This window comes from Cladophialophora bantiana (assembly GCF_000835475.1).
Source record: "Cladophialophora bantiana CBS 173.52 unplaced genomic scaffold supercont1.2, whole genome shotgun sequence".
In the NCBI taxonomy this organism is placed as follows: domain Eukaryota; kingdom Fungi; phylum Ascomycota; class Eurotiomycetes; order Chaetothyriales; family Herpotrichiellaceae; genus Cladophialophora; species Cladophialophora bantiana.
Window position 1 is genome coordinate 2,122,662 of NW_015971576.1, and position 21,300 is coordinate 2,143,961.

At 51.9% G+C, this 21,300-nt stretch overlaps 8 protein-coding genes across 8 annotated transcripts; 4 read left to right on the plus strand and 4 right to left on the minus strand.

Annotated features, from left to right (window-relative positions):
• Positions 1-1,732: 1,732 nt before the first annotated feature.
• Z519_01780 (uncharacterized protein) lies at positions 1,733-5,702 on the plus strand (the record flags this gene model as incomplete). The annotated part of the gene is made up of 3 exons (XM_016759537.1): positions 1,733-2,117; positions 2,166-2,312; positions 2,365-5,702. The coding sequence occupies 3 exons, from the start codon at positions 1,733-1,735 to the stop codon at positions 5,700-5,702; spliced, it is 3,870 nt and encodes a 1,289-aa protein (XP_016624865.1).
• Positions 5,703-6,228: 526 nt separating this feature from the next.
• Z519_01781 (uncharacterized protein) lies at positions 6,229-6,621 on the plus strand (the record flags this gene model as incomplete). Its single annotated transcript, XM_016759538.1, has 1 exon — positions 6,229-6,621. One exon carries the CDS (start codon positions 6,229-6,231, stop codon positions 6,619-6,621), a length of 393 nt encoding a protein of 130 aa, XP_016624866.1.
• Positions 6,622-7,333: 712 nt separating this feature from the next.
• On the minus strand, positions 7,334-7,648 carry Z519_01782 (uncharacterized protein; the record flags this gene model as incomplete). The annotated part of the gene is made up of 2 exons (XM_016759539.1): positions 7,334-7,353; positions 7,426-7,648. The coding sequence occupies 2 exons, from the start codon at positions 7,646-7,648 to the stop codon at positions 7,334-7,336; spliced, it is 243 nt and encodes an 80-aa protein (XP_016624867.1).
• An 82-nt stretch (positions 7,649-7,730) lies between these two features.
• On the minus strand, positions 7,731-8,203 carry Z519_01783 (uncharacterized protein; the record flags this gene model as incomplete). Its single annotated transcript, XM_016759540.1, has 3 exons — positions 7,731-7,921; positions 8,085-8,100; positions 8,156-8,203. The coding sequence occupies 3 exons, from the start codon at positions 8,201-8,203 to the stop codon at positions 7,731-7,733; spliced, it is 255 nt and encodes an 84-aa protein (XP_016624868.1).
• A 1,039-nt stretch (positions 8,204-9,242) lies between these two features.
• Positions 9,243-10,367, plus strand: Z519_01784 (pyridoxamine 5'-phosphate oxidase; the record flags this gene model as incomplete). Its single annotated transcript, XM_016759541.1, has 2 exons — positions 9,243-9,291; positions 9,544-10,367. The coding sequence occupies 2 exons, from the start codon at positions 9,243-9,245 to the stop codon at positions 10,365-10,367; spliced, it is 873 nt and encodes a 290-aa protein (XP_016624869.1).
• A 585-nt stretch (positions 10,368-10,952) lies between these two features.
• Z519_01785 (uncharacterized protein) lies at positions 10,953-14,789 on the minus strand (the record flags this gene model as incomplete). The annotated part of the gene is made up of 1 exon (XM_016759542.1): positions 10,953-14,789. One exon carries the CDS (start codon positions 14,787-14,789, stop codon positions 10,953-10,955), a length of 3,837 nt encoding a protein of 1,278 aa, XP_016624870.1.
• Positions 14,790-18,944: 4,155 nt separating this feature from the next.
• On the minus strand, positions 18,945-19,732 carry Z519_01786 (uncharacterized protein; the record flags this gene model as incomplete). Its single annotated transcript, XM_016759543.1, has 2 exons — positions 18,945-19,572; positions 19,683-19,732. The coding sequence occupies 2 exons, from the start codon at positions 19,730-19,732 to the stop codon at positions 18,945-18,947; spliced, it is 678 nt and encodes a 225-aa protein (XP_016624871.1).
• Positions 19,733-20,402: 670 nt separating this feature from the next.
• Z519_01787 (uncharacterized protein) lies at positions 20,403-20,825 on the plus strand (the record flags this gene model as incomplete). The annotated part of the gene is made up of 2 exons (XM_016759544.1): positions 20,403-20,698; positions 20,783-20,825. The coding sequence occupies 2 exons, from the start codon at positions 20,403-20,405 to the stop codon at positions 20,823-20,825; spliced, it is 339 nt and encodes a 112-aa protein (XP_016624872.1).
• Between the last annotated feature and the right edge of the window lie 475 nt (positions 20,826-21,300).

A 21,300-nucleotide genomic window follows, 5' to 3' on the forward strand; every position in this document is an offset into this window, starting at 1 on the left:
CTCTACAGATCGCCTCTCCTTCGCGTCCCTTTTGCACAAGTAGCTCCGTGTTCTCCACCGTCTTTGGAGTTCAAAGCTATGGTGGGCTCCGTTCGCGTAGGTCCCGCAATTGGTGAAGCGCAGGGAAGTGCGAATGTCATCTCCTGATTGCGCCTCTCAAAGAATGCAATGCCCCGTTCGTTGCCACTGCACGCTTGGCGATGTAAGTGTGCAATAGTACAAATGACTGAGTGGTGCGAGTGTGAACTTGGTAGAGCAGCAAACTTCTATGCATTGTACTGCTAGTCGGCCCCCTCTGCCCCTTAATGTTCACCTGCCGACGGAAACAACTCCGTTTGAGCACCGAGACGGCTGACCTGCTCAAAATCCATCCTTTACTTGGTTTCAGACCCCGAAGTATGTCACCAACGATATCAGAACCGAACGGGAAGTCATATTCGAAGCGCGGCTCTCCAGCACCCTGTATATTCGTTAAAACAGCCTGCCGAAAGTGCCATCGTAGAAGCTAATTAATAGGTGCATCAGGGCGACTAAATAACTCCCAATTAAGATGCTTACCTATAAAATTTTTCGTTGAAGGCTGAGAGGCGATAATCATATAGTTGTCATCCGGATTGATCGAGACATCATATGAGTAAAATAGTTGATGTACATCGGAGCGGAGCAATAATCCATTCGGTCCTGAGTTGATAGATCCCCCTTTTGCTGGCCGAATTGTAATTCATCGGGCGTAGGTCTAACTGATTAAATGACCTTCGCGAGCGAGTGGGAAAATATGCGCAGCATCAAAGCCAACCTAATTATCAGCTCCAGTGAACGTATGTATAGAGTCCCCGGATATGATACATTGACGATCTCGTGAACGAACGACCTCGGCAAAGATGGCAACACGACTTCCGGTAGCTTGAATAATCATTCGAGTGATGGGTTACTCGTCATTAAACTGGGCAGGAAGAGTAGCAACAATATAACAGTTTCCGGGTTGAAGTGGATGGCTGTCTCTCCCTATCTTTGTTTCATTCTCGTCTTGTAGAGAGAAATCGCTCTCAAATATAATAATGATCTCTATCATTGTATAGAAGTTAGCATTCGTGACTCCGGGAAGGAGAAGTAGGCCTCCAATTGGGGTGGTAGGATCTTTCAAGTCGTAGATGTGTACGTTTCGCCCAGCTGATCGATAGCGTGCAGGCATGGCTCCTTGTTGTAGAGAGGTTTCGGATAGAGGGGAGGTGGGCGTTTTCGGGGACGAGTGTGAGGATGTCATAATGGAAGCCTAGGACGTAAAGGCTGCATCGGGATAGCAAATGGCGGGTGCAGGCTTGCAAATAGCAAGAGGTTGCAAGAGGTTCAAAGGTGATGGGAAGGACCGTATTGACGGCGAGGTGAGCGTGGAGTGCCAAGGCGAGGTTGCTGCGCCCCGACAGACGGGCCGTCGACTTCAAATGCGCAGCCTCTCCTATCTCAACTGACTCAACAACCACCGTTTCTTCTTCTCCTACACCCTTGTACCCCTCTTTTGAGGTGTTGTATTAGTTTCTTTACCCCTTCTACTTGATTCCCGTACCTGAGACCCTCCCGCGACCTCAAAGCGCCATCGTGCTTTATCGGGCAAAACCGACAGGCTGGCTACCGTGGCAGACTACGCGCAGTAACAGGTACTCGCACGCCACCGAAATCAAAACCAACCAGTCAACCTGACCATTATTTGCCCTTCTCTAGATCCGAGTTTGTTATGGCAGAGCAGAGAGCACAAGATGTGGTAAACCAATCTCAGTCGGTGGGCGATCTCTCGCCTTCCGACGCACCTGCGACCACATCCACACCTGATATCAAAGTGTCTGGGGACGATATTGGCAAGGATAGCAATGAGGTGGAAGCAGAGATTGCGCCAAAAGAGAATGGAATCCATACAGTGTCAAGTCTCAAAATGGAAGAACTCGAGGATGGCTCTGCCCGCTCAGACACAGATACCAGCCGCGCCGAAGGGAGTGTAGCCGGTGACAAAGTCACAGAGCCCAAACCTTTGAAGAAATTCGCTGCCAAACCTGTCAGCTTTGCAAAGTATTCGGTTCCCAAGGTCATTGCCGCGAACGCCGCGGCGAAAACTAATGAGAAAAGTACGTGCGCCGTTGCTGTTCACCCGTTGTAACTAATGTCAAATCCAGCCCCTACACCCCATTCCTCAACCTCGTCCCTTGCCCAGGCAGGCCGTCCACGATTAGTCGCCAAAACCACCAGCTCGCTACAGTCCAAGGCGAAGCCCTATCAAAGCGCAAGCCCGGACCCCATGCAGGTGTGGAACAAAAACAGAGGTATGGCCTTATCCGCCAGCTTTCCGATCAGCCGATGTTGATCATGCCATAGTTACTCCGCAACCTTCGACGAAACATTTGACCGACGAAGAGCTTAAGCAGCAATACGGAATCCATTTGACCTCGCGAATTCAAGCAGACAGTGAAGGAAAGGAGGCGAAGTGGGCAGACATTGATGACGACGAAGACGATTGGGCTCCAGAAACAATCGAGTGGAATGACGGCACCAAGAGCACACTGACTCATGCCGATGTCACCCCTCAAACCTCAGAGAAACCAGCGACTCCGTCTGAATCCGGAGATAAGTCAAAGCCAGCCGCTTCCTCGAAGCCCTCCGCACCTCAATTCGCAAGTTCTGTCGGTCCTAATGCGACCGTTCTCAAACTGGGCGCAAGTGCCGAGAGGCAACAGGCGCAGAAGGCTGCGACTCTTCAAGCTAAGAGCCCCGCTGAAAAGCCGTCAATCATTACAAAGGCGACCCCGGCGCCTGCCCCTGCGAAATCCCCATGGGCTCCGTTGCCCCCCGTTGACAAGATTTCGCCAGTTGCAATCAATCCTCAGCCAATGCCGCCATCAAGCCGATTTCCTCCTAGCCACACATACACGCAAAGCCCATCATTACTGAAGGCGCCATCGCCGGCGAAAGAGATTTCCGCGGATGACTTCAACCGCTCATGGAGGGATTCGTTACCAGGTCAACAACGAGAGTTGTACGTACCGGGCTCTGGCCGCTATGAAGCCGTGTCTGAACCCCGACGGCGAATGTCAAGGAATGATCAAGGTTTTCGAGCGCCTGCTGTGTTGCAGAGGCCAAGCCAAACTGATGTGCACGCTCCCGCAGAACCTTCACCGGCTTTCCAGACCAATCGAACAAGCACCGACCAAGCACGACGTAGGGCGTCGTCTACTATTTCTGGAGGCAGCGGGCAGTTTGGTCGACGGATGTCCATAAAGTCGGGCGAATTGCCTACACCAAGTGTTGACACCCAGAGACATGATGCCGAATCAGCAATTCGACCAACTTCAAGAGATGGGCCTCTTTCTGCAACTCAGACACCGACGTATCAGGTTCGTGGAATGGGCGACTACATGTCTGTCGGCGCGACCTCCGCAACAGATGCGGATATTGAAGCTCAACGAGCTCAACAGAGAGCTTTGATGAAAGAGAACATTGAACGGGCCAGAAAGCGCAAGATAGAAGAAGAGCAACGGCTGGAGGCGGAAAAACAAGAGCGTATTCGTTTGAAGCTGGCGTCACTTGGGCCCGACCCTAAGCTCGCTAAAAAGTCCGAGGAAACGGCGAAAGAAAAAGGAGCCCCTGAAAATGAAGTGAAGAAGGATAGTGAGCCGTCATCGCAGGTCACTGCCCCATCTGTGAGCACCACCGCGACTACCACTCACTCTCCACCCAAACCACCTCAGCCGCTGGCTTCTGGCGAACCGCAACAGTACGGCATGATGAAAGTGCATCCCTTGGACTCGGTCAAAAAGATGGCAACTTCGCTACCTCGACCACCAGAGTCACAGAGATTAGCCGCTCGAGAAAAAGTCGAAACTAGCCCAGCCGATCACCCCAAACAGGAGACCTTACAGGTTCCTTCTCCCACCGTTAATGGCGTCAGGACCGTACCAGATATGCGACGAACAAGTGGTCATGAGCCAACTGCCGTTTCTGAGCCGAGCCCCAAGTTACCGAAGCCAAGCGCAGTCGTAAGCGATGCAAGAAGCGGATGGGGAGATGTGCGCCATGATCATCGTCCACCCCAGACGGCCAACCTCTGGGGTCTGCCTAACAACAAGGCTCTCGGAAATGGTACATTCGACCAAAGTCTTGCAGGATATTCGCCACAAGATCTGTCTAGGACATCTTCCACCGCAGCGGGCTGGATGAATGGTCGAACGCCTCACTCCGGCCGCTCGCCGCAGATTCAACATGTCAACCACATTCTCGCGGATAACAGATCGTACTCGTACCAATCAGTGAACTCCCCAGATCAGGGGCCGCTGGCAGCCGATAGCGAGGCCGACTCACTGTTTCCCACGACGAAACCTGCTCCTATCGCTCCACCTCAGCCTCAACAAGTCCATCCTGGCATGAACGGCCTGCCCAACGGGCAGAGGCCAAACGGTGTGGACGCCTGGAATAACTTCCATGCGGTTGCGAGTCAGCAAGAACGTGCAGAAAGTGAGAAAATACAGCGGGAGATGATGACCAGGCGGGAGGAAGAAATGCGGACCGGTGTTCGGCAAGGCCCTGCCTACACCTTCAATGAGACCTGGAGACAGGTCCAGGTCGGCGATCAAGCACAGAGATCACTTTCGGGCGTCTCACAGTCGTCCGTGCCAGCGTCCAGCGTATTCGGCGCCGTAGGATCATTGCCTACCACGGATGTCGGCACACGTGTGATTAATGGACCTCCTGGTCGTGGATCGAGGTTCTTCCCTCAACCCATCGGACCGCAACATCCTCTTCATGATCGCCGTGCAGTTACCTACAGCCATCCTGAGCCGCCGAGAACACCATCCCCACCTCCCGCCGAGGAATATGCGAGCTTTCACCCTGCCTTCGACGGAGACTTCACCAGACCAGTAGTGCACTTTCCGCAAAAGCCTGTTGTCAAATTACCTCCAGCTATGCCACTCACACCCCCAAGCCCTGTGCACATTCAGCCCGAACCTTCTTCAACCACGCCACTGACATGGGCAGCAAGAGTCTCAATGCCACCACCACCTCCTCCGCCAGCACCACTCCGAGCAGTCTCCACTCCGATTGTGCAGAATCCTTCGTGGCAAGAACGATTCAACGGCTTATTGGGCAAGAAGAATTCCCCTGCTCGGGATTCTGCTCAGCCTGTTGGAATAGTTCTTGCAGTTGCGTCGTCGACTAGAGAGCCTCTTGACGTTCAACACATGCAAGTTCCTGCTGCCTCGGTATCGCTTCCTGTTGAAGTGAGGCCTACACCATTGTCCAACGATACATCGGTCACGACAAAGGATGTCGAGAGCGAGGATGACCTGTTTGAGGACAGAGAGCTAGGTTCATTACCGACCATCAAATTTCCATTGGAGACGCCCATGTTGCCAAAGTCGCCATTCTTTGCTTCAAGGGCACTGGCTCCATCTCCTGAGGTTACGTCGGTGTCTCCCTTCATGGTCACCAACTGGGTCGAGCGGCACCGTTCCAACGGGCCTCAATTCGCGCTCATAAAGTTCCCTGGTTCGTCGAAAGCCGTCAAGAAAGAGTTGCCCGTGCGAGGACCATCGGCGCCGTATCATGGCGGTAGGCAACGCTTTGGGAGCGGCCCGCCCAGCTCGTCAGGTTCTTTTGGCGGCAAAAGTTATCGAAACAGAGGCGGACCCCGGTCGAGACAAGCATCGAAGGCACATTGATTGAACATTTTCTGTTGCGGCAACTTTTGCAAGGCGAGAACTCAGTTCATGGCACAAAGGACGACCCCCCTTGAAAAGAGGACTCGACATCGCCTCCTTTTCTTCTTTTTCCCGACGCTGGTAGTGCACCGGACGCTGGAAATTCCGAAATAAGGGCTTGAAATCTGATTAGTACTGTATTTGTTCGGGAGTTTCATTCCACAATGACTTGCAGATGCAAGTTTGAACGCACAATATGGCCGTGGGGGCACGATTGAGAACTTTGCCAGCCATTCCCTTCTGATGCTGTCCTCACATGCTCATTTGAGCGTTTCGGAAACAAGAGGTTGGAAGCTTCTTGCGACAGAGGAAACAACTCGTAACTTGCGGGGGTTTGCAAATGGGCCTGGGCTTGGGACATGGAAATCCTGCTCCTGCTCCTGGTCCACAGTGAGAGCTCAGTGTAGATAAGGATTAGTACCCGCTTTCGAGTATGTCCAGATACTTTTTGGCACGGAGCTTGGAATGTGGGTAGATGGGTGTTTACATGGGTGGGTGGTGGGTTGTCGTGGAGACACACAAACACACTCTTGATGTGAGGTTCCTCGAGCCTAAATTAAATATAAAGCACAAATGTTTCTCTCAAAAGGTCAAATTCGAGTTCGAGTTCGAGTTCGAGTTCGAGTTCGAGTTCGAGTTCGAGTTCGAGTTCAAGTTCAAGTTCGAGTTCAAGTTCAAGTTCGAGTTCAAGTTCAAGTTCGAGTTCAAGTTCAAGTTCGAGTTCAAGTTCAAGTTCGAGTTCAAGTTCAAGTTCGAGTTCAAGTTCAAGTTCGAGTTCAAGTTCAAGTTCGAGTTCAAGTTCAAGTTCGAGTTCAAGTTCAAGTTCGAGTTCAAGTTCAAGTTCAAGTCCATTTGTAAGGACTACGGAAACACGAACTAAGCGATTCAACCCTGTAGACTGTGTGATTTTTTCAACCGCTGGGCAAAACAGATGATAAAAAGGAAATCATTCTTCCTCTAGGTTTCACATGGCAGAGCTTCGATGTGTTGCGAGGGGAGACATAAATACACAATGTAACTAGATTTCAACGTTGTTCCATTGCCGTTATAACTAGCTAGTCTCGGAACCTATCCGTCGCACAAATGTCCTGGCTTCCATTACAATCGCCGCACACTAGGAATTTCATCTAGAAAGGAGGTAAGAGACTCGCCCACCCCTTGCCTGGCCAAATCGTGACTCTCCATCTCGGACAAAACAAAGTGAACGGGGCAGGCGTTGCGTGGAAAACTGTGTTCGAAATACGCTGAAGGAATATGAGCTTGCAGTGGTGCTGCCGTGTTCTGGGAAAGGTGTCGATCTCAATCATACATTTGATATCGTCGTCGCTACGTGTATCGTCTCCGCCAGCGGCGGATACAGCCCGTGCAGTGTCGAGACATAGACTTGTTGATTCCGCCTGTGCTCCATTCATGGTTTGGGCGATAGAAGCTGGACAAACTCCTCATCTGCGCCACGGGATCAGGGATTAGCGCACATGGCACATTCAATGTTTTCAAAAGCCCAGTCATTTCAAACAATGCAACCTGGCAGCTCGAGCCAATTGGGCAACAAGCCGTTTCCATTTCGGCGCCGCCAGCCTCCACATCCTGTTTCACTCTTTGATCCAGGAAGCTAGAAAGAAAATTTGGAAACTTCAAGGAGAGACAGCTAGGGGAAGGTGAGGGAGTATTGGGGGACACGTACAATCTATTGTTCCGTTATTATCCTTGTCCGCCTCACGAATCATCTCGTCGATCTCGGCGTCCGTCAAGTTTTCCCCAAGGGATTTCATCACCTGACGTAGTTCATCGGCGGAGATGGTGCCAGAACCGTCCTTGTCAAAGACGTTGAATGCGGCGCGGGTCTCGTGGGCGAAGTCTTGCGCCTTGACGGTCGTGGACATCATTTTGAGAAATTCTACGGACATTGTCAGATTGGTTGCATTGAAAGTTGGAAGAATGGGAAGCAGAAGGAAGGTGGTGATTGAAGGGAGGGCTTGCCTTCAAAATCTATGCTGCCGGAGCGATCGACGTCGACCTCGTTGATCTGCAGTGCGACGGATTAATGGGTTGACCAAAGTCCATACCGACCTTTGCAACCAGAGACATGGGCGATCTTACCATATCCTGCAACTCCGAGTCGGAGGGGTTCTGGCCAAGTGACTTCATGATCTCACCGAGTTCATGCGCCGTGATCGTGCCTATTCCACAGTAATGTCAGACCTTGTGATTCCCAACCATCAAATATGGTCACCAGTTTGTGCACAGACAATCGGCTCTGGGCCCTAGGACGGATATACCCCGCCACAAGGCTGAAATTCCTCCACAGGAAGAATGTAAAAGATTGGGCTAGATGAGTCTTACCACTTCCATCTTTGTCCTACAAGAAGTATAAGTTTGGATGCCTTTGTTCGAATCAGGAGGTGATTACGTACGAACAGAGCAAAGACGTCCTTGTATGCCTTGACCTCTTCGTCGGACATGTGTTTGTGGGTGACGGGAGTCTGTCAGGCGTGCCAAGGTTAGCTCTGACGTGTTCTTCGAAATTGAGGCAGCCTGAAGAGGAGGAGGCTCGGCCCAGAGATACGGCAACACAGCCTGGGAATAACATACCATGGTAGTCTTGGGTTTGGCCGTGTATGGGGGAGGATTGGTATCGATCTTCTCGAGTGTGGGTGGCATATGGAAGAAGAGTCGATGGAAGAGACGGGGCTGAGATATAGGGTGATAAGACGCTAATTGCCTAGAAGGAGGACAGCCCAGGCTCAGCGATAGGGGGACGTCGCAGAAACAAGGGGCACACGAGACAGCCTCGGGGTGAGCCGCAGGCCGGATGCAGGTGCCTGATTTGCGTGGACAAAAGGCCAGCTGGGCCGGGATCTGGATGGATTGGAAGGATTGGAACAGGGCTGCGCCACGAATGAACAGCTGGTCGAGGCCCAAACACGGCTGCCAGATGTTTGGGCAGTATGGTGAGACGGCGAGACAGTTGAGGGATAGGCTGCAGTGAGTCGTGTCCGAGCGTTTGGGATATCGGGCTGCAATACCAAGCTGAAACACGAGGATTGATTTGATGCCCTACCACTGGTGCTGTTGAGGTTGGCGAGTTCCAAGTTGGGTACGTGATCTTGAGACTTGGATGGTGGGGAAGAGAAAGAAGGATGGATTCAAGGTGGAGGTGGATGTAACGCGAATTGAAGGGGCCGAAAGTCCCCTCGTCATCATCAACCACGTGATCACAGCCTTGGCAGCTCACGTGCATCGCTACCCAGCGAACCCAGCGAGCACGTACTCGGTACTTGCCAGCACAAGGCTCGAAGGCTCGAGCGCATCAGAATCAAATGACGAATTCCTCGGTCCGTTCCGTCATTCACCTCCATCAATGCCCAAGGCCAAAGGCATACTCCTCCGATGTTACTGCCTTCCTGTACTTGGTAGGTACTCACCACTCGCTCACCCTTCACCATATCGCAAGCCTTCAAAGGCCGTTCTTTTTCTCTCCCTCGACTTGGCTCCTTCGCAATGCTTCATCAAGCAGCCCCTCCTAAGCCTCCTAATGGCAAGCTGATATGTAAGTCCCACCCCCACTTCTACCCAACCCAACAAAATAGACGAGGGAGAAGAGAAAAGGTGTGTTGAAAATAGAAGAACTGGTGCCATCGTCGTCTTTCCTCCCAAGACCTTCCCTGAAATGACACCATATGTAAAGGAGGCAGTTCTCCAACTTGAAAAATATGTCACACTTTGATGCGTTTCTCTGTGAATCAAGTCGCCATGAGACACGCAGACATCTAACCGCTTCTAACGCCCTTCATCCCTCCAGTCGCCCCTGGCCACCCTCTTTCGGACGCTTCCCACGGCCTCCAACGCGATCAGCCGCCCCGTGCCGCTCAATTTAGCCACTCCAAGCTCCGCCGTTCGGACCTTTCGCCAGACCCATTCGTCCAATTCCACTCCTGGTTCAGCGACCCCTTACTACAAGCCGCAGTGCCCGAAACCGTGAATCTTTCCACAGCCTCGTTGCCGAGCGGCCGTGTGTCCAACCGCATCGTATACCTGAAGGAGCTCGATGCGCGCGGCTTCGTCATATATTCGAATTTCGGCACGTCCCGCAAGTCCAGAGACATCGCGACGAACAAGAACGTGAGTCTGTGTTTCTGGTGGAAGCCTGTGGAGAGGCAGGTGAGGGTCGAGGGCGTGGTGGAGAGGGTAAGTGCTGAGGAGAGTCAGCTGTATTTCGATACGAGGGCTAGGGGTTCGAGGATTGGGGCTTGGGCTAGCCAGCAAACAAGTGTCTTGGAGCCTCGATCATCAACAACAGCAACAACACAGCAGAAAGCAGACGGTGACCCTGAAGCCGAAGCCGAAGCCGAAGCCGAAGCCGGACAGAAGGTGGCTGAGGACGAGGCCGAGGACGACGGCCGAGCTGCCCTCGAAGCACGGGTCAGGGAAGTCGAGGCCCGGTTCGAAGGCCAGGAACACATCCCTGTCCCGCCGTTCTGGGGTGGATTGAGGATCATTCCCGAGACGATCGAGTTCTGGCAAGGGCGGGAAAGTAGACTCCACGACCGTTTCTTGTACACGCGTATAGGAGATCTTGGACAAGGTGGCGAGGCGAAATGGAAGATCGAGAGATTGAGCCCATGATGATGGTGACCTCGAGCCCGAGGAAGGATGGACGAAACGCAGTAGCAGCAGCATTGGACGGTTCCAAGTGCACAGCAAGAGGACACGAAACTGATCTTTATGGAGGTTACAACATAGAGAGTTGGATTCTTCACCAGCCCTCCTCCTACCAGCTCTTGCCGGTAGTCATCGTGTCAACTCCAGTCTGGAGGACTACATATAGGATCTAGACAAAACCTCGGCTATCTAGATCATCTATCGAAGAAGCGAGTAGAGATTATTCTTTGGTGTTCTGTTGTACATGGTCAGCCCCCTTTTTACCGTTTTCCCGGGGAAAAACCCGGCCCTGACTAGCTCCTCCCAGCGCCTCCCACCAGGAGGTAATCAGAGCTTGCTGAACATGTTCCTTATGCGCCAGCCACACAACACCATGTACAATGCTGTCGGTGAAAGGACAGACCAACCCCAAACGCCAAGATGCACAACTCCACCATGGATTCATGGCTCGTTTCCTCGGGTATCATTATCAATCAACAAAAGAAAAGGAGGAGCGTTCGAGGCAAGCGATCATCGCCACTCTCGACCGAAAGTTTTGGTGTCAGAATTTTAGGCCGTGTTACCACCCACTAATGCAAGCACTTTGTCAGCGACAGCTGCTGGATACCCTTTCTTCAACATTTCTTGCACCACTGCGTTAGCACTTGCACGATCTTCCGCTGAGAGGAAGGCTCGTGTCATGGCCTCATAAGTGCTGGGCTCACGCTTGTCCATGCCCAGTTGCTCATATATTGCTTGGGCTTTTGTAATCTGGCCCACTCCAGCCCACCCATGAATGAGCGTATTCGCGATGTAGGGGGTCATTGAGACCCCACGTCGATCCATATCGGTAAGAATCTCGGGAGTTTTCTCAACTTCGTGATTGGCGACCATTGATTCGAGCAGGTTCTGATACAACGTGTCGGTCGGACGGATATTTCCATCCTGCAAAACGGAATCGAAAATGGCCCGTGCAGCAGGCATGTCGTGCATAACGCAACCCTTGGCATGAATCAATGATCCATAGTGAACCGCCTCCGGTTGGACGCCACATTGCTTCATTTCAGAGAGGATAGATTCGGCTGCAGCGAGATTGACAGGCTCCAGAGATGCGTATGATTCAATCAGCAACTTGTAGGTGTGAGAGGTAGGTTTGATATTCTTGGACTTCATCCGCTCGTAGTACTGTAGAACCTTGCTGCGATCACGCTTTGTATTGAGGAAATATTGGATGATGGAATTGTAGGGTGCAGGTCGAGGGCGATAATTGGGTGCCGCCTCCATCTCGTCAAACATGTCAACGGCAAAGCGCTCTTCACTTGTTCGGCAAAGAGCGTTCACCAGAGTACCATATGTGACAGATGACGGCCGGATGCCGCGACCTTCCATATCTCCAAAGTAGCGGAGACAATCGTCAATACGTCGAGCTTTGCCGAGTTTGCCAATAACGGCATTGTAGAGGAAAACGCTTGGGACAACTCCTTCGGATAAAGCACGTTGGAAGATCTTGACAGCCTCGGTCGCTTCATCGAAAGTACCTTCAAGAGTGGTGATGTAAATGCCAAAGGTATTTGCAGAAGGCGCCGCTCCCATATCCAGAAGGTCTTGATGGAACTTGCTTGCCTGTTGGCGATCACCGACAGTCAAGCAAGCCGCAATCATAGAGTCCAAGATCGCAATCCAGCCTGCGCGGACAGATGGAATCTGCAATGACATTGGGACGTCGGCATGTGCCATACTCAGAATCTCTTGAATCAAGTTCGGTTGTTTGGCTTTACCAGCAGCGGTAATCAGCTTGGAGTAGGCAGAATAATGGAGATTTCTGCCTGCTCTACGAACATTTCTCAACCGAGAAAGGCCGTCATTGAGGTGGTTCTCGATTCGCCCAGTGGTGCTCTCAACCAGTTCGGATATCGCTTTAGAGGCACGGTAGTCGGTGGTGTGGGCATAGGGATCATAAGCATCGTTCGCTGACACGTCAAGGAGGGCGGGATGTGGTGACAAGGGCGATTGCGGCAATGCCACCGGAGTGGGAGAAGCAGGGTGAAGGAGCTCATGCCATCGTTGCAGGAGATCCGGTCGAGTAGCAGCAATTTTGGGTAAGCTTTCGCTCACCACGTGGACTGTTGATGGGTCCATAAGAATACCGCGGTGGAGCACAGTCTCGAGAAGATGGGAAAACCTGGCCGGATGGGCAGCGTCCACGACTTCGTGATACATAAGCATTTGAGCCTGAACATGAAGGGCCAAAGCAATATCTTGAGCATTGAGTTGGTGGACGCATTCTGGGCCCAAGCTTGCAATCGCATGCTGAGCGACCGGGGACACAAGGCCTCCATTTTCGATCATAGTTCGCAACAACGTGATGCTTGTTGTTGCAGAGACCACGGCCTGTTGCTTCGAAAGGGCTTCACCGAAAAGAATGATTGCTTCATCGATTTCTGCTACAGCGAGTTGACGGCTTGCTTCTGTGCTGGCCGAGGAGCGGATGCGTTGAAACATCGACCGAGCTTCAGCTACACCTTCTTCGATGGAACCGGACCTGATTAATGCCAATGCGTACATTGCTGCAAAGTCGGTGCTCGGAACAATTGGAAGAGATCGAGCGTTATTCCAAGTCGACTTGGCTTTGTTGATTTCACCACTCCGGAGATGCAAAGCAGTAATCGCCATGACGGGCTCGGCCTTCAAGTTCGTGGGACTGACGGCATCAAAGGATCGGACAGCTTCGTCTGCAACTGATGCATCAGCTGCAGCAGTGGAGATCCTTGACAGCGCCTCATCTCGTACGGCTGGCAACAGAGTGAAGTCATCGAGGCTTGAGATCGCAGTGGAGTATGCCTGGTTTTCAATGTGATGCTGAACAAGGCCATCCAGCACGAAAGAACTTGTCAAGCTATCCGACAAAGCTTGCTCGTTTACTGAGCCTTTGAAGGATTGAAGGATCTTCTCATAGAAACGCAACCCAGTCTCAGCAAGCCCGCAAGCGTAGTAAACCTTGATCAACGAAGCATACACTTTCAAATCCAGTGGGTCATTGGCAGCCCTGCTGATGGCGAGATCGCGATACTCCTCATAAAGGCCTTGTGCGGCGTGGATGTCTTGCACCGAGGCCTGCGCTTCGATAACAATCGTGTATAGCTGTGGCGCGAGAGGAATGTTTTGGGCATTCATATCAGCCAAAAGAGAATTCATATGCTCAACCATGCCGGATTGGGCACAGGCTTTGACCAGCGCATTGTATACTGCGGCCGAGAGTTGAAAATCTCCGAGAGTAGCCCGAGCAATATTGTACAGCTTGGTCGCAAACGCAAGCGATGTGTCAGCGGCGTACAGCTGCTGTTGTCTGGTAGCAGAAGGGAAGACCAAAGCGCCCTCACTACCGTATCGAGTGGCTCGCTCACCAAGATTTTTCTGCACTTGGTATGCCTCGAGGCTTCTGGCGGCCAAAAACCGTAGCAGAATCACGTACGACGTCCCATTGAGTTCAACAGCCCGCTTCGTCATGTCACCGTAGACCTCGAGAGCTCTGGGCCATGGCTGGTAGCCATGGCTCAGATTGATGGCGGATACCAGGATATGATTATAAGCCTCCACAGTCGGGACATGGCCATCTTTGATGATTGCTTCGAAGAGAGCCGGAATCTCACTATATCGGTGTTGGAAACCAAGCTGGACGATCTGGTCGGAAAGGGCAGATTCCTCCGATGCAAGTGAGGTGATATCGGTAGGCGGTGATGTGTGCTCGAGGCTGGTAGAAGATTCAAACTCGGTTGTGCCAGCCTCTTGAATAGAAGGTGTCGGAGCTCGTGTGCTCGCAACAGGACTGCCGACCGCTTCATCATGAGGAGCGATGTGCTCTATTTGGCGGGAGGCAATCTCTTTTGCGATTTCCTCATCTACCTTTGCAAGTGCTTCAGCTTCCGCAAAAGCTTCCTCAGCGTCCTGAATCTTAGGAGTGGCTCGTTCACTATTGACGCGCGAGACGGTGAGGCGGGCAGAGGGGCGAAGAAGGTCGACAGCCCGGTAAGACTCGACTCGATGGTGTTTTGAGGTAGGCACAACCCTCTCTTGGTTTTTCCAACCTATTCTTCGGGCGAACTCATGCTTCTTCCAGTCCGAGTCATCACCGGTCTGTTGCGCATGTTGCCAGGCTGCGTAGTACTGGGCTAACCCAGCATCGCCGCCCCCTGATTGAGTATTATAGCCGGCCTTCGCACCTGCGCCAGAACCCGACGGACTTGAGAAGGCATTTTGGAGTTGTGCGGTCTTTGCGAATTTGGTGACAGGGTAATTCTGAAATTGTCCTAGTGACTGGCCAGCAGCGACAACAGACGGAGCATAAGTATGGGCGATTCCCTTTGCAACACTGACACGAGCAAGATGTGCGAAGGGCTTGAAAGGCATTTAGGAGGAAATTCTCTTCCTATCGAAGAGCAAGGTCTGGAAGAGGAATGGAGGCGAACGAAGCAGGTTCATTTGACGACTCGAAAGCCGTCAATGAACGCGCAGACTGAGAAAGTGGAATGATGGAAGAGAATGTCGAGACACTCGGAGTGGAGTGTCTACTGGTGGTCGCGTGTCAATTGATGGTTGCAGGGAAGCAAGCAGGTGTTGTAAGAAATGGTAGAAATATCGAGCCCGCCCAGGCAGGCCTCAATTCGTACTCGTAAAACTGTGGCCTGGCGGAGCAGGATGGAAGGAGACGAGCAGTAACGAATCGCCAGGCTGGCCTCAAGTCGAGTCAGGTGAATAACTAACAAATCCAGTTAGCCCAGGCCGCTCGCAGGGAGAGTTAGGAGCTCGAGAAGCTCCTCTTCGCCAACCAAAGAAGCCAACGCGAGAGGATGGAGCCGGTGTGCAGGTGAAGCTGATGGCGATGTTCGGGTGCTTGAGGGAATTTCATGTCGAGATTCCTGTCGGTTTTCGAGGCACGTGCAATGTGTTACTGAAAACGGCTAGAGGCCAAAGCTTAACGCACGGGAGCTGCTCGTTACGGGCATTGTGGGCGACACCCGGGCCACAAGGCTCCGGGGGATGATGCCTAAGGCACATGAGCTCTGGGGGCACCTGGAGCAGCATCGCCCTCCCCGAACAAATCGTATTTGAGAGACTCACGGCCCCGAAATTTGATCCCCTAAACCCGGGCTCGGGCGCCTGGAACTTGTGCCTTCCGGCCCATTTTCCAATCCTTCCTTACGAGGCTGACGCAACGAATTACCATTTGATGCCTCCCTTTAGGTTTGTATTAATAGATGCGTACTTGGTACATTGTACCCCGTATTGCTGCTCCGTGGTTACACTCCAATGACGCAAAATGGTCTCAAGATTGCCGACTGACGACACTCCTCCTCCCCTTGTTGTATCCTTCCTATCGATAAGTTTACGCCAATGCAAAAAACCTCATCTTACCTCGTATTGTGATAGATTACTAAGCACTGCTGCGAGAAGAACACAATGCTTGGCCTTCTTTGGATACATACCAGACACTCACAGATCAGACCAGTAGTAGCTCTACCAATATTCACGGCGCACCCTGCCCTCGTCCAAGTCTTCTTGCGATAATCGTCCAGACCAACCAAATCACTTAGAGCTTCTACTGAGTATGAGTAGTCGCTACCTATGCCTCTGCGCAACTGTGCATGTCAGATCTGGCCAAAAATGGGGAAAATGGGGAATATGTGATTTGACTCTACCACAAATGCCAACAGTGTCTCCGAGCAAGCTAGGCATGTCCAGGGCCGCTTCAGGGACCAATATGTATATGTATTTCTTCACCACATACAAGTCGTTGTGATATGATTTTATAGACGACTGCCTACTCGGCGAGACACGAGATTTGCCGTATGTATCTCCCACCTATGCTGGTAACCATACAAAGTCCCGCATCTCCTCAGCGAGGCCAGGCCGATACCTTACTCAGAGACTAGTTTAGGAAGACTATTCTGGCTAGTCTAAGTCTAGCAGTGATTGAAAGGGTCCGAACGCTTCGTGCTATGCACGGTGTTTATGACTCAGTATGCGGATAGCAACCACAAGGAATACACGTTTATAGCGAGATATGGATTGTTGCAACCAATGCAGGAGAGAGGACAGGCTAATTGCGGCGCCAGCAGGGGCGTCAAAGCTCGATCATGAGCTAGATGGGTCTTATGCGGCGGACCACTGCCAGGGAAAGAGGTATTGGGAGAGGTGAGCTAGGGAACGGACCCATGATTTGGAGGAGACATGCCGCCAAGAGAAATATGTTTTCCTGGTATGACTTCCAGATTATCAAAAGGAGGCGAAGAGGGCTTTACTGGTATGGTGAGCAAAGCCTATAGGTGTTTGAAAAGGAGCGAGTGGTCCGGAGGACACTGGGAGGTCGAGGACCGAACTCTAAGCGCAGAGCTTCATCTCGGGGCGAAGAGTGAAGACTTGGACGAAGTGGATTTGATGGAGCGCTGTTGGAAGAGGATTGAGGAACTGGTCCGTAAGAGGCTCCACCCTTCCGTTCGACCTTATATACGCTATTTACGTGGCTAACAACAAAACAGCCCATTAGGTTCTATATCGCTGTAGGTCCGTAAGGCCTGGGGGAATAATCACTGGGGGGGCTCGTCTTCACTCTCCCCCACCAGCGCTAGCAATGCCTACCGTATCAGGACGAGCGTCTGCTGGCTTCGTCGTGCTCAGCGTAGAATATCGCCGCCATCGGAGGACAGGGCTCTCTTCCAGTCTCATTACCCTCAAGGCTGCCCTCCAGGGTCTATTATTTGAAAGTATTAATATTTAGGTTCGTCCTTTTGGCCTGCGCCAGTGATACCTACTGTATGCGGTTAGCCTCCTGCGCCTGAGCACGAAGGAGACGCCCCTCAAAGGTCCCGTTTGGGGGAGATGACGCTTCGTAATGACGAGTGCAAGTCGACACGATATCCCGTTGGCCTTCGTATGAGACCTGACTGGCTCATGTTCATAAAGGTGCTCTTTTTCAGGCGAGATCTAGAGGTAGGAACTATATAGGTGCCTCGTAGGTATGTAGATCTGTGGTGATGAAAGGCCCGCTTTGATAGACATTTTAGCGCCTCGGCATTTATTCTTGCCGTCGATGGGGATTCATGGTTCTCTCTTCCATCAACCTTGTTTGGAATTTAGAACGACACCAGCTATGTGTTAGGTTCTTATGTGAGAGGCCATGAGGACCAAATGTGATGTAGGGACCCTATAGCTGCCAATCTAGCAAGGGCTTTGAGCTGACAAGAGGCAGGTTACTCCGCGACATGTCATTAAACCAGTGTATTTTGTGAGGCCTCGAGTCTGGTAGAGGACCTCTATGTCTCCAGGGCAGTCGCTCTCTCATGATTAGACCGAGATACTATATATACGTGGCCTTGAAAAAGGCAGGAGCGGAAACACAGCACCGTTACCTTCGATTGTCGAAAATGAATTCTAGCCAAATTACTGAACCGTTTCGTCGATGAAGATGTGAAAGGATAGATCGTCACGGGATTCACGATGCGGTAGAATCTCCGCGAGAATGTGATTGTCGCTGTTCAGTTCGTGGTGAATCTAGAACTCCCTCACAACTTGTCCAACGAGTTTACAGTACTCCTTTTGCAAGGAGGACCACACCCGGCGTATAGGCCCCCAGCTCGACTAGGTATGGGTACATATCCCCGTGAGACAGGACACGAGCGATCCGCTCTGAAGCCCATCTACACGGACCGGGAGAAATCGCTGCAGAGGGTGTGGCTCATCGGCGCCGAGTACGGTTCACCTCGACCACGGAGCGCAGACTATGGTACAAAAACTAGGCACGTGGGGATAGCGCATTTGATGGGGTGGAATGGCTGCATGGTCAGCGGCATCGTGCAGGTATATTCCCCTTAAGAGAGACGAGGGGATCAAGAATCAGCAAGGGCTTGGAGGCCTCGTGCACAAAGATTGCAACGCGTGTTGAAGGAAGAATGATCCGATGTACACTGTGCACGGAAACACAACGATCTGAGGACGATGATGACGGTGGCGACGGCGACGACGACGATGATTTGACGATTGAAGCGACCGATGTCCCATATCATTTTTACACACCCAGTTATCCTCGCCTGCCAATACACAAGTCAGCACGACCAGCTAACTTGATGATTAGTCGACAAAGTTCCCTTCGTTCTTCCCTTCCTGCTATGTCGAAGTAAACAGCCAAAACGCCATGCTATGCTAAAAGGCCCCTCATTTCCTTCTGTCACACACTCTCCATAGATCGCTGATCCACACTTATGACGGCAAGCGCACTATAGAAACAGCCCGCATATACAGGACACACTGCAGGTCTCCCGTGCGATGCTCGTTGGCATCATATTCTTACCGATCTCGTTCAAGCCTCCAAGAAACATCATGGCACGTCTATTCCGGATCAGGGAGTCGATGTGGGCTCACTCATATGCTAGTCCAACAATATTTGAGCCGCCCACGGTGCGCGTCCACAGCGGGAGGTGTAGTTTGGATTCGAATTCGGAATCCCACTTCGTGATCAACAAGCGCACCCTTCTTCGGCCGGTTTCTGGTTGTTTATTGACACATCAATCACTGCGAAAAGTGCGCTTGCGTTAGAGCCTCGACCCGTTCTAAATAGGACGTGGGAATGTGCTTACTCTGGGGATTCGGCTGTTGCTCCCCTTCGCCTTCCATGCCCGGCAAGGCCTGCGCTATTCTCCTAAACAGCGCCTTGACATTGTGGCCCAACTTCGCGCTGGTCTCCATGAAAATGGCGCCAGCTCTCTTCGCCTCCTCTTCCCCTTGTTGGGTGGTGACCTCCCTCTTGGAATCACCCAGATCTGTCTTGTTGCCAACAAGAACCACAATCACATCATTTCCTCTCTCCCCTCTCACATCGTCGATCCACTTCCGTGTTTGTTCGAATGTTTTGCGAGAGGAGATGTCGTACACCACGACGGCGACGGACGAATCACGGATGTAGGAGGGGATGAGGGAGCGGAAGCGTTCTTGCCCGGCGGTGTCCCAGAGTTGGAGACGGACGGTACGGTCCTCAAGGTACATTGTCTTGGAGAGAAAGTCGATACCGATGGTAGCTTGGTACGTGGTATCGAAGGAGTCGTACATGAAGCGGGTTATTAAGGAGGTCTTGCCGACTGTGTTGTTACAATATTGCGTGAGAATGCGTCCCCACGCTCGCAATGATGGGCTCTTCCAGCTGGAGTCATTAACACGTACCACTCTGTTCACCTAAGAATACGAGTCTGTGGAAATCTTATCAGCCCCGAATGCTAACCATGATATCTGCAGAGATGTGGCGCATCGTACTTGAATTTCTTCAGCGGATTCGAATATGATCCCACCGCGCTTTGCGCCATGATGATATACCGTGTCCTAGCAAGAGCGCGATTCGCAAGTGACGCGGGTTCCGAAAGGGCCGGGAGGGTCGTTCGAGGAGAGAGAGAGAGGTCTCGCGAGGTCCGTTGTCCGTGACGGGAAGTGCGAGAGAAAGAGTTATCGAAGGCTATTCTCGTGCGGTCATGACAATGTCCTACGTTTGCAAAATAAGGGAGCACAGAAATCCGATGGTCATAAATTCCCGAAAAAGAAAAGGAGGAAATTCAGGGCAAGTCCCCCAGAATCGCAAAATTAACGAGGAGTGGTAATTACTCCTGAGTCCTGACCGAGAGAGGGCACGACTCGATTCCGAATCGCGAGTCCGAGATCCAGACTGGGATGCACATGTGGAGAGAAAGTTTTTATGGGGATTCATTCGTCGTCAGTGAGCTGCGGGCTTCGGGCTTCTGGCTGCTGGGGGAAAAGGGCAAGAGAGGCCTCCCTCCACTCCGTCCATTGGTCTCTACTCGCAAAAGTAATTTTTATCCCTCCATCAATCCTCGTCAAGACCTTTTGATTGTTTCTCGGCGTTGTTCGCACCCAGTCGAGAAGAAGGTCTGGCCATGCTCCTGCGGTAACAATGCGTGCAACACTTCAGCTGTTGAAGCGGTCCGTTTGGAAAGGTACGAGAATCCAACCGTCTCCCAGCGCATGCGCGCAGTATTGATTGCTCCCACCTCCCACAATGATCGGCTGAGGCGATATTCTACAACCGTGTACCGAACGCTCACTTCCCTCAACAATTATATAGGCCCCAACCTCGTCTTCCCCGAACTTCCTGCCGTCGTCCACGGCAAAACGCCCCCGACAATCAAAACCCAAGCACGGTCCGCCACGATCCTGCCCAATTTCGTCGGCCTGAAGTTCGCCGTGCATAACGGCAAGATATATCAAGATGTGTACATCACGGAGGAGATGGTCGGGAGGAAGTTGGGCGAATTTGTGCCGTAAGTCGCCCTCCTTGGCCTTTTCCTTCTCATGGAAAATGGAGAAAACAGAGCAAGCGACAACAGCGGCTGACGGGATGCTAGAACAAGAAAACGATTTACATACAAGATGAGCAAGAATAAGTAAACAAGTCGAGGAGAAGGCAAGGGACTTCCCAACTCATTATGCGACACCCACCCGAAGAGAAGATTTTCCTCCGCATTGAGCCACAATCACAACATACTTGGCTTTCGGCATTTCCTCCCAGAAGATAGTCTCAAGCTCAGAGGAGCAAAAGGCTGGAGGCACATGTCTCCCTCACATGAACAAGGACTTAACTGGAGCGTCTATGACGGGAAGAATTGTTGGGGAGCATACGCCTTAGGTTCATTAAAAGCTGTGGTCTTGGTTTGTCCGTCATACCGGCTCACATCTGGCGCCATGAAGAGAAGCTCGAATGATATCCCTGGGTCCTGCAATTCAGCCCATCCATCTGTCAGCCGATGTTCATGGAGGGTAGCTGTCCCTTCCAGTACCTTGACATTGATTCCCATGCGCTATGCACACCACAAAACCACTATGAAAAATCCCAAATGCCCAATGCCTGCCCTTGTTACCGTTT